The sequence below is a fragment of the Hipposideros armiger genome, unplaced genomic scaffold (genome assembly GCF_001890085.2).
Source record: "Hipposideros armiger isolate ML-2016 unplaced genomic scaffold, ASM189008v1 scaffold_397, whole genome shotgun sequence".
Lineage (NCBI taxonomy): Eukaryota > Metazoa > Chordata > Mammalia > Chiroptera > Hipposideridae > Hipposideros > Hipposideros armiger.
The window spans coordinates 210,970-223,185 of NW_017731747.1; the positions used below are offsets into that span (position 1 = coordinate 210,970).

The window sequence follows — 12,216 nt, forward strand, 5'->3', positions numbered from 1 at the left end:
GCACGCGCCATGCTTCTAAGGCATCTTGAGAACATGAACCTTGTCCCTTGAATAGAAATCTCCACCACTTTTCTCACCAGCGCTTCATGTGGCTGCTCAACTTCTGTACATTCCAGTTTGCCCTTCAGTTCTCTAATTTATTAACTTTGACAAGTAACCTCTTGGTTGTACATGATTTTATTCACCATTCGTTTTTCTGATTCAAAGTGAACACGAGTGCCTTAATCCTCTAATGGGAATTAATTGCTTGTTTCAGTGCTTAACTCTGATCCTTTCTCCAGCCCCACAGGGATGAGTTTCTTCCTGAAAGATCTGTGTTTGTTGTTCAAAATACAATCAGAAAGGTAATGATGTTTTTCTTGTGAAAGGAGCCAGAAATGCAGAATATTAATTTTCTTTTTTTATTACATAAGTACTATTCTCAAACGAACAGTATAAAGGACACAATTCAGTAGAAAAATATAGAAAATTATAATTTGGTCATTCTGACAGTCTACATTATTTCCTAGAAAAGGAATTTAATTTTTATTGTTGTGTTTCCTTTTATGAAAACATTCTATTTTCTGCAGAAGAAAGTTAACTGAACTGATTTTCTACAGACTTGGAACTAACATCTCATAGCCTAACCATGATCATTTCTATGTACTGTCTCCTTCCCAGGTGTTCCTGGCTCTGAAAAATCATTAAGGCCACAAACAATACTTGATATGGTTTGCTTCCCTCTCCCCTTTAGTGTGTATTCTTTTTTATTTTTTAAGGAGCTTCATTGAGAAGAATATAAGGTAGCAGGTATTTTTGGTTAGGGTAGGGAACTTAGAGAACAGGGTCAAGGGGAAGAAAGAATTGATACTCATCAGGTGCTAAGGCCTGGCATACAGTTGGCAGTCAATAGAGATGAGCTCTTAGGGAGACAGGATGAACCCAGTTTTAAATAGCAGGAATAGAAGCTCAGAGAGTTTAAATAACTTTCCCAAAGACCCACAGTGGCTAAGTAAGTGGTGGAGATGGGACTTGGTTCAGGCCATTCAGTGCATTTTACACCTATCATGCATTGCGTCCATCTGTAGAGTGCTGAGGGCTGGCCTGACCATCAGGTCCCAGAACATGCCTACCTTGGAGCACCTGCTTCACATTAAGGCAGAGCTGCAGGCACTCCTGAAGTGTACTCTTCAGTTTGCTCCCAAGAAGCCCAAATGGCTCACTTACAGCTATGTCTACCCATTATTTATTAAACCAATCTCTTGCATTTTATCCAAGACTCTGGCCATAACCCAGTGCCACAGAAGAAACTACATGGCAGAAGGGGACAGGGTTGAAGACATATTAACGTGTGAGACTCAGAAGGTAGCTACTCATTGTGCAGCGGCAATGCCACTGCATCTAGTCTGGCCCAGGAGGGTGCTGATATGCTCCTGGCCGGAATGAATCCCAGGCATATTCTGAGGTAGCCTTGGCTTTGGTTCTGAGAGGATCTGGCCAACGTAATAGACTTTACATATGTTCTGTTGGTTGTGACCCTCACAGCAGCCCTTGGAAATTGGCTGAACAGGAGTATTATATATACAGAGATACCGGACTCAGAAAAGAAAAAGACTAAACTCAAAGCCAGCAGAGGAAGGAAATAATAGATAGTAGAGCAGAGACAGAAAAAAATCAACAAAAACAAGGTTTAGTTCTTTGAAAAGATCAACAAAATCAACTGACTTTTAACTAGATTAACTAAGAGAAAAATAGAGAAGATACAAATAACTAAAATCAGAAAAGAAAGAGGGGAATTATAACCCATTTTACAGAAATAAAAAGGGTATGAGAATACTATGAACAACTGAATGCAACAAATTGGATAACCTAGATGAAATGGATAAATTCATAGAAACACACAAACTACCAAGACTGAATCATGATGAAACAGGAAATCTGAACAGACCTATAACTAGTAAGGAAATTGACTCAGTAATCAAAAGCCTCTCAACGAAGCAAAACCCAGAACCAGACGGCTCCACAGGTGAATTCTACCAAACATGTAAAGAGAATCAACAGTATTCTTCCCAAATCCTCACATTCTTTCCAAAAATTGAAGAGGAGGAGACACTTCTAAACTCATTCACTGAGACCAGCATTACCCTTATACCAAAACCAGACAAAGACACTATAAGAAAACTACAGATTCATATCCCTGATGAAGATTGATGCAAAAATCCTCAACAAAATACTAGCAAACAGAATTTCACAACACATTAAAAAGATTATATATATACCATGACCAAGAGGGATTTATTCCTGGAATGGAAGGATGATGGTTCAACATAGGAAAATCAATGTAAAACACTGCATCAACAGAATGAAGGGGGTGGAAAAAACCACACAGTCATCACAATTGATTAAAAAAAAAACATGACAGGGGCCGGCCCAGTGGCGCGATGGTTAAGAACTGGCTTGGGATGCCAGAGGGCCCTGGTTCGGATCCCACATATGAGGGCCAGTGACACTGCCCTCCACAGCTAAGATGCTGAACAGCTCGACCTGGAGCTGGGCTGCTGTGAGTCGCCGGCGACGGCGTAGGCTGTAGCCCCTGTGGCAGTGGGTTGCCATGGGCTACCGTGTGTAGCCAGCAGCCAGCGTGTGTAGCCAGCAGCCAGCGTGAGCGGCCAGCAGCCACAGTGAGCGGCCGTCCAGAAGCCGGCGACTGATCTGCCTTGCCCGGGAAGAGCGCAATGATGGTGCCAACTTGGGCCAGTGAAGCAATGTCCTCCACAACTAGACTGAAGAACAAAAAAACGACAGCAACTTGTCTGTTCCCCTTCCCTGATTCCCCAGTGCTGTTCCCCTCCCCCAGTTCCCCAATAAAATCTTTAAAAAAAAAAAAAACATGACAAAATTCAACACCATTTCATGGTAAAAACACAAACTAGTATTGAAGGAAAATACCTCAACATAATAAAGGCCATATAGGTAAAACCCAAAGCTAGGCTCAAGACAAAAACTTTTTTTTACCACTTTTATTCAACATATTTCTAGAAGTCATATTTGGAAAAATCAGGCAAGAAAAAATAATAAAAGACATCCAAATTGGAAAGGAAGAAGTAAAATTATCTCTGATCTTATATGTAGAAACCCCAACATTTCCACAAGAAAACTGTTACAACTAATAAATGAATTAAAGGTGCAGGATACAAAATCAGTGCACAGAAGTGAGTTGCATGCCTATACATTAACAATGAACACTCGGAAAAGAATAAAATATTTAGGAAAAAACCAAGTAGGTGAAAGATTTGTAAATTGAAAACTACAAAACGTTGAAAGAAGTTAAATACATGTAAAGACATCTCATGGATTGGAAAACTTAATATTGTTAAGATGTCAACACTAACCAAAGCAATCTACAGCTTTAATCCAAGTTTTATCAAAAGTCCCAGCTGCATTTTTGTTTTGTTTTGTTTTTAGCAGAAATAGAAAAAAATCCATCCTGAAATTCATATGGAATTTCAAGGGACTACAAATAAGAAAAACGATCTTGAAAACTAACAACAAAGGTGGAGGTCTCATACTTCCTGATTGCTGTAGTTTTGCAGTAAATTTTGAAGTCACAACAGTGTGGTACTGACATAAAGATATATATCTCAATGGAAGACAATAGCCCAAAAATAAACTCTTGTATATATGGCCAAATGATTTTCAACTAAGGTGCCAAGACCAATTGGGGAAAAGACAGTCTTTTCAGCAACTTGAAAACTGGATATCCATTTGCAAAAGAATGAAGTTGAACCTTACTTTACACCATATACAAAAATTAACTCAAAATGGATCAAAGACTTAAATATATGAACTAAAGCAGAGATTAGGAGACGACAAAGGGCAAAAGCTTCATGACACTGGATTGGTAATAATTTCTTAGATATGACACCAAAATCATAGGCAACAAAAGTAAAAATAAATCAAGTGACATCAAAATTATAAACTTACGTGCACTGAAGGATACCATCAACAAAGTAAAAAAGGGAACCTACAGAATGAGAGAAAACATTTACAAATCATATCTCTGATAAGAGGTTAATATCCGGAACATACAGAGAACACCTATAATTCAACAATGAAAAAACTAAAAATTGGGCAAAGGACTTGAAAAGACATTTCTCCAAAGACATACAAATGGCCAAATAAGCACATGAAAAGATGCTCAACATCACTAATCACTATGGAAATGCAAATCAAAACCAGATGAGATACTACCACCTCTACCAGTTAGGATGGCCATTATCAAACAACTGCTGGCAAGGATGTGGAGAAATTGGAACTCTTGTGCACTGTAGGTGGGAATGTAAAATGGTGCAGCTGCTATGGAAAACAATATAGAGGTCCCTCAAAAAATTAAACATAGCATGACCATGTGATCTAGCAATTCTATTTCTGGGTATATACTCAAAGGAATTGAAAGCAAGGGCTTGAAGAGGTATTTGCACACTCATGCTCATAGCATTATGTGCAATAGGTAGAAGCAACACAAATGTCCATTGATGGATGAACAAAATGTGGTATATACATACAAGGGAATATTATTCTTCCTTAAATAATTTAGGAAAGAAATTGTCACATGCTACAACATGGGATTAACCTCAAGGATGTTATGTTAAGTGAAATAAGTTAGCCACAAAAAGACAAATGCTGGATGATTTCACTTATGTAAGGTACCTAAGCAGTTAAACTCATAGAAACAGAAAGTAGCGTGGGTTGCCTGGTGAAGGGGGAAATGGGGAATTACTGTTTATTGGGAACATTTTCAGTTTTGCAAGATGAAAAGAGTTCTGGAGATGGATAATGGCGATGGTTGCACAACAATGTGAATATACTTAACACTACTGAAGTGTTAAGTATGATTAAGATGGTACCTTGCGGTCAAGATGGCAGAGTAGGTAAATGTTGTGCTCGCCTCCTTCTGTGACTACATCAAAATGACAACTAAATTATAGAACTGCCATCATTGAGAACCACCTGAAGACTAGCTGAATAGAAGTCCTTTAAGGGTATAAAGAAGCCACAAGGAGACTGGTGGGGTGGAGATGCAGAATGGGCAGGTCCTACACCCACAATGCAGCCATTAACAATCAGGATGACTATCTTGGCTGCAGAGGTCTGCTGAGGAGATAGGGGTCCCAGCTCCACACCCAGCTCTGCAGCTCAAGGCACCAGTACCAGGAAAAGGTGTCCCCATAATACCTGGCTATGAAAATCAGCGGGGATTGTGTCCAAGTGAGATGGAGAGTCCCAGCTGTCCTCTTGAGGGACCAATGCAGGGACTCACTCACACACTCATTCACTCTGGGTTCCAGTGCAGAGGCAGCAGCTTGAAAAGTGTCACATACATATGGAGAGGCACTGAATTGACTAGCTTCCGGGTAATGGCTGGAGGGACGGGTCAGGGCCGCTCTCTCCAGAGACGGAAGCGCACTGGCAGGCATCATTGCTCCTTTGGTGAGCCCTCTCCCCACCCAGCTGGCAGGTGTAGATGAGCGCAAAATCTGAGCTGTCCATTAACCTGGCTGACACTGTTCACCCCGCCTGGAGATTGCCTTATACCCCACCCCATCCAACTCCCACGCCCAGCCTGAGTTGCTTCCAGCAGCTTTTCCACATGTGTGCTTTCCTTGTCTCACACTGTGGACTTTGCAAAATTCTTTCAAAGGTCCACAAACCCCCAACAAGCAGAGGCTGGCCTCGGTGTGCCCTGTACCTCTTCCTAAGGTGCCTTACGCCTGGCACAAGCTGCGTCCATTCCCAACTTGCATGGTAACTCCCCTCAGGTGGCTCCAACCCTGTCATAAGCTGCAGCCAGTGCTGGCTTAGAGCTTAGCTTCAACTAAGTGGCCACAACCTGGCCCAAGTGGCAGCTGGCCTCAGCTCACATTGTGGTACCCACCAAAGGATCCCAAGCCCAGCACTAGTGGAAACAAACTACACATCATTTTTTAGCTCCCACTAGGTGGCCCCAAGCCAGGCACAAATGGCGGCCAACCTTGGCCTGCACCAGATCCCCTCCCAAGAGGTTACAGAAGCAACACATCTGGTGGCCAGCTTCAGACCACACGAGAGCACCACCCAACCACCTCCACAAATGACACACCTGAGACTTGGCAGGCACCAGAGCTCTGCTAAAGCAACTCCCGCTCCATGGGGCCAGCCCCTTACCACAGCTCCTCCACTGTAGTCACGGCCAGTCCTCACAACCAGTCAGCCTGAGGCTCAATCCCACCCACTGATGTGCCAACAACAATCAAAGCTCAACCACAACAGGAGGGCACACACAAGCCACATAAGGGACATAGCTGGAGCACCCGGCTCAGGTGAACAGGGAGACTATGCCACTGGGCCTCACAGGGCACCTACTACACAAGGCCACTTTATCAAGACTGGGGTACATAACAGCTCCACTTAATACATAGAAACAAACAGAGGGAGTGAGGCAAAATGAAGAGACAAACATGTCTTAAGTGCAAGGACAGGAGAAAACCCCAGAAAAATAACTAAATGAAATGGAGGCAAGCAATCTACCAGATACACAGTTCAAAACCCTGGTTATAAGGCTGCTCGGTGATCTCAGTGAAAACCTCAGCAAAGAGAGAGGAACCATAAAAGAAAGAGAACCAGTCAGAATTAAAGAATACAATAACTGAAATAAAGAATACATTAGAGGGAACCAACAGTAGATCAGATGAAGCAGAGGATCAAGTCAGCTATCTGGAAGACCAAGGTAGTGGAAAATGCCCAATCAGAACAGCAAAAAGAGAAAATGTTTAAAAATGTAGTTTAAGGGGCTTCTGGGACAACATCAAGAGTAGGGTACCAGGAGAGAGAGCAAGAGATTGAGAACCTGTTTGAAGATATAATGACTGAAAACTTTCCTAACCTGGCAAAGGAAATAGACATTCAAGCCTGGGAAGCACAGAGTCCCAAAGAGGCCAACACCAAGACACATCATAATTAAAATGCCAAATGGTAAAGACAGAGCAAGAATAGAATCTGAAAACTATTATAACAAGAGAAAAGCAGTGAGTTATGTACAACTCCCATAAGCCTATAAGCTGATTTTTCAGCATAAACTTTGCAGGCCAGGAGTGGCAAGAAACATTCACTAGGAAGAACACAGACCTACAACCAAGATTACTCTACCCAGCAAGGCTGTCATTTAGAATTAAAGGAGAAATAAAGAGTCACCCAGGCAAGAAAAAGCTAAAGGAGTTCATCACCACTAAACCGGTATTACAAGAAATGTTAAAGGGGAAAGGATTAAGATGTACAAATTGTCAGTTATAAAAACGTCATGGGATGTAAAGTACAGCATAAGGAATGTAGTCAGTAATACTGTAATAACTATGTACGGTGCAAGGTGGGTACTAGACTTATCGGGGTGATCACTTTGTAAAGTATATTGATGTCTAATCACCCAAAACTAACACATGTCAACTGTAATTGAAAACATTTTTTAATGGAAAAATGTTTAAGATAGTAAATTTCATGTTTTGTGTATTTCATCACTGTTTTTAAAAATCCAAAAAAGAAATATAGAGAAGGAATTGGTTTATCAAATAAAATTCATCCAAAACAGGTGGTGGGCAGGAGAGAAGCGTATAGAGAGGTAGGGTCCTTTACAAACCATTGCTGCCATTGCAGGGCCTGAGTCCTAGGTTGTGCTCGACAGGGTCCCCTCCATTTGGTCTTGGGGTCAGTCTGAATAGCTGAGCCATGGAGGCTTTCGGAGTCCAATACACCTAGGTCCAGTTCCTGGTGCTACCCTGCTGGAGCTCTGTGCCTGGAGCCTGCACCTAAACGTCCTGATTTTGTTTTCTCACCTGTGAAATAGGGATAACACCACCTGTCTTACAGAGTGTCTAGGATTCACTGAGCTGAGATGACACATAGGCACACTCAGGTAACACTCAGCCGAGCTGTGTGCACGGCCCCCAGAGGACCCAAAGCTGCTGCTCAGTACCGCTGCCCTTGAACTTGGTCATTGCTGGGAATTAATTAGCCCTCTTCAGAAATGGCATCCTCTACAAGTCCCTCTGATTACAACTTCTTGTCCTTCTACCTCTTTGCCTAAGCCTGTCGACAAGTCTGTCTCCCTGTGACCTTCACAGTGGGCAGGGGGTGTCTCATTCCTTGTGTACCTGTTCTCACCACTGGGCTTTCCTTCTGGAATTGCTGCCTATTTCTCCCTTCCACTCTTCCCTGGCAGAAGGGAGCCCCCTCCTCTGCGCATATGCCTCTCTGCCCCCCACACACACACGCTGCCGGGCCCCTTCAGCAGTCTCCAGTCCTCTCTGATGCCCACTACTGCCACCTTACCAGCTTCCTCTTGGCGACCTGAAACACACTCGAGTCACCTGTATCCTCATAACATGTCACCACCCCACTAAGCAAGCAGTTCCCAAACCACCGCTTCCTTCCTGTTTCGCATCCAGCCTCTGGGCGCTATGGAAGGGCTGGGTGGTGCAGTGGAGGGCTCCCCAGCGAGTAGCCCGGGAGGAACAGGCTTTTATCCCTGCTGTCGCCCTACATGACACTCCAATGACCCAGGAAGACAAAAGAAGGGAGAAGGGCACAAAATTCTGGAAGACAAAAAACAGAAATGAGTGGTAACTGACTTAGCAGCCTGGAGAAGCTAGAAACCTACATCCTTATGTGGTCAGAAGCCAGTGAGAAGCCGGCCGACTGGTGCCCGGGATGCCAGAGAAGCTCCAGACTCGTGCGCCATCGGTGCGTGGAAGCAGGAGGGGCAGGGAGGAGGGGCTGCAAGTCTGCACAGGGAGCAGGAACCGCAGGAGAGGACAGCGGGTTCCTGCCCAGAGGCTGAGCGAGAGGCCTGGTATTGGGAGGGGCCCACTGAGGGCGGGGGTGGGCGAGGCAGCACCCTGAAAAATGGGATGAAGAGAAAGTCCACGTATCTACAAATTCTATTTTCTGGGGTCCCTCTAAACCTGTCCTCAGCGCCCCCACCCAGGGTCTGCCAAGCATCAGGTTCCCTCCCCTCACAGAACTTCAGTTTCCTACACCATATCTCACATTTCTGTAGGAAAGGCCAGGCAACGATCACACAGACCTCTGAAGAAAACCTTTTAAAGAAACACATACCAAAACAAAGAGAAAGAGGAATTTAGGAGAAATAGTCAATGCAGGGAAAGATGAACACTTAAACAAACAAACAAACTTATGATAGTATCTTTCCAACTGTAAGGAGATGATGGTATTATGCTGTGAAAGAACAGGAAGCTAACAAAACGGAGAACAAGAAAAAGATCTGGGAAATATGATCGCCAAAATATTTAAAAATTGAGAAGAATTGGAAGATAAAGTAGAATATAAAGAGCAAATTGGAAGACTAATCCAGGATATGCAACATCTGAGCACTGGAGATCCAGAAATAGAAGAAGAAGGGAAGGAGAGGGAAGAAAATTCCCCGCGATCCAAGATGATGAGTTTTCGGATGGAAATTTCCGGCACAGTGATGACGAAGAAAACCCACATGAAGACACATCATTGTAGAACCTAAGAACTGAAGGGAGAAAGGAAGACCTTAGTAAGAGCCATCAGAGAGAAAAGCTTGAGTCCTCTACGAAGGACTGTGGACCCCAGTGGAACTGGACTTTTCAGCAAGAACTTGGGGACTTAGAAGACAAAGAAGAAATGCCTTTCAAGTTCTGAAGGAAATTATTTATAGAGTTCTCTGCCCGGCCACACTGTTAATCAAGGGTGGGAAACCAAGCCTCAGTGACATGAGGGGCCATGGGCCCCAGGGGCAGCTCAGGGAAGCCCTGATGGCAGGCATGGCGGGAAGTGCCGACGGGTGGCAGCACCATGGGCCCAGGCTGGAGCAGGATGGGCTCTGGGAGCCAAGGCTGCCGGGAAAATTGTGACCAATGGGTGGTCGAGGCTGAAAGGATTCTTATAGCTCTTTCAGTGAACATGAGGTTGAGAAACTTGAGCAAAGAGCGGAAAAAAAAGCTGAAGCAATTTTTCCAAGAAAAACAAAAGTTGTCCAAGAAAGGAAATTAATCATAGTACACTATGTGCCTTATCTGAGAACAGTGTTTACATAGCTCTAATGCTGAATATGAATTTGACCAAAGTTGTGATGTGAGGCTGTTGCAGGAATGTGGGGCCGAAGGAGTGCGCGCGTGTGGGGCGTGGGTATAGAGAGTTGCTAGCAGCAAGAACGCCGCGAACATGGAAGACAGGCTCACCGGATGCGCAGGAGTGTCTCTGTATTAACGTCTGCAGCCAAAACAACCGTCCTCCAAAACAGGTTGCTATTACTTCCTGAGGCATGGAGAGGTAAAGTGGTTTGCCTAAAGTCACACAGTGAAAAACTGGTAGAGCCAGGATTTCAGCGCAGGCAAGTTGGTTCTGAAGTCTGTGCTTTAAAACTCTGTGCTCACCTGCTTTTCAGGTACAAAAGCCAGACATAATTTAAAGCATCAACAAGTAGCAGTTAAGTAACTAACAATGTGGAGATCGATACCAAATGCAACAGTTAAAAGGCTTAAAAGTGTTACCTCAAGGGAATGGGAAAAGGTAGGAAGTTTCTTTTTGCTTGTAAAGCTATTTGACTTCTACATTACGGATACATGTTAAAAACTTAACCAAAGCGGGAAAGGTAGACCACCAGTGAGAGCAGGGCTCCAGTTTGACTGGTCTCGCCCAGCTCTGCAGCCTTAGTCCTCACCAACCTGAGACTTGGCCTAGATGGTTTCCAGGTTCTCTCCCAGCTCTTCACACTCTGGTGGTGAACAAGACGCAGTGATCTGGAGAACACGCACTGTCGAGAGAGTAAACCGGGTGATGTAAGAGGGCTGAGGGACTGGCTGGGTGCTGCCTCAGGGCAGCCGCTCAGGGCCTCTGAAAAGCGGCAGGAGCCCGGTGGGGGAGGGAGCCGTGACTGCAAAGGCCCTGGGGTGGGCAGCAGGCTCCTTCCAGGGGTGCTGGAGGGAGAGGAGGTGATGGCCAGCTGGCACCAACAGGAGGCCTGGAGTTTGCAGCTGAGATGGATCAGGACCCTCTAGGGCAGAGGCTACAGGGAGCAGAGAAGCAGGCCCATAGGGGGCTGGGGACAGTCCTTGGGCGAGGCTGGTAGAGAAGGGGGTGAGACACTGCAGATGCTGGGTGCAACCTGGAGGCAGTGACAGATCGCTCTAGAAGACAAGCTGCAAAGGTGGGAGACAGAAGCCTGGGACGGCGCCTTCCAAACGTCTGGTCTCCAGGGCTGCCGCACAGCCTGATCCAGGTCCACCGTCGCCTTCTTGGTGCTCATTTTTCTGGGTCACTCCCCAGCCCACCTCTCTGTGAAGAGTCCATGCTGTCCTTGTCACTCTGTGGGCGGGCCCAAGGTTCTCTCCTGACCTGTCTGTCTCTTCTCTCAGGTCCCCCATCCTCCCAGACTCCCTCCTTCTGTTCCCCCAGCAGCAGTTCTGCCGCCTGCAGCTTCAAAGCTCCAAAGCGCCTGCTGCTTCCTCCTCCCAGGCTCTTGATTAACATCTTGACTTTCACACATGAGGCACGCCTCCCCCTTAAGTCCCATCACTCTAACCTGGCCTTTCCCCTTGTCAGAGTGACCAGAGCTAGAGTTCCCATCACGCCCCTGCCCAGCTCAGTGTTGGTAGAGGCCCAGAGTGCATGCGCCTGGCCAGCCTTGTGTTTTTCCCAGGGCCAAGCTTTTCAAGTACAATTTGCCTGAAACCCAGGGAACTCTTAACATCCTACATGCTGGTGTTGGAGGCCAAGGCAGTGGAGGGGAAGAGAAGGGTGCAAGTGGTCAGATGTGTCAGCTGTGACCACTCATCCTCCCCAGATGCCCTGAGGCAGTGGGGTGAGGCTGAGACCACCCCAGACCAGCCTTGGTTTGCTGAGAAGAAAGTGGAAGACCTGTGAAATGAGTGTGACTTCTTCAAGGACCACTGGCCACGTGAGTGGTGTCCAGGGGGTGTCACCCTCCAGGTGTTTCTTTTGGTCGCCGCTAGCAGATGGACACATCTTTTGTTTTCCTGCACAGGGTGTCTTGTTTCCAAAGCTTGTCTTGAAGAAGCCTGCCGTCATCACACAGCATTGGGCATATAGGGCAGTGAAATGCCAGGCTTTGAAGAGGGGCCCACCCCTGTTCAACTTTCCTTTCCATTTCTGTGTGAGTGACTTTTTCACAAATCACTTTTGTCGATTACATAACAATCT

At 45.4% G+C, this 12,216-nt stretch overlaps 1 protein-coding gene across 14 annotated transcripts in view; it reads left to right on the forward strand.

Moving 5' to 3' along the window:
- The window catches only part of GGACT (gamma-glutamylamine cyclotransferase), a 56,100-nt gene that overhangs the window by 40,852 nt on the left and 3,032 nt on the right, over positions 1–12,216 (forward strand). The window contains exon 1 of one of the 14 annotated variants that reach the window (XM_019663671.1): positions 27–344. The exons of 11 other annotated variants lie outside the window; for them this stretch is intronic. Coding sequence is in view for 1 of the 3 variants with exons in the window: in XM_019663657.1 (XP_019519202.1) it covers positions 10,239–10,326 (88 nt within the window). In the remaining 2 variants the exon portion in view is untranslated. 2 more of the 14 variants (XM_019663657.1, XM_019663669.1) reach the window with 2 other exon arrangements.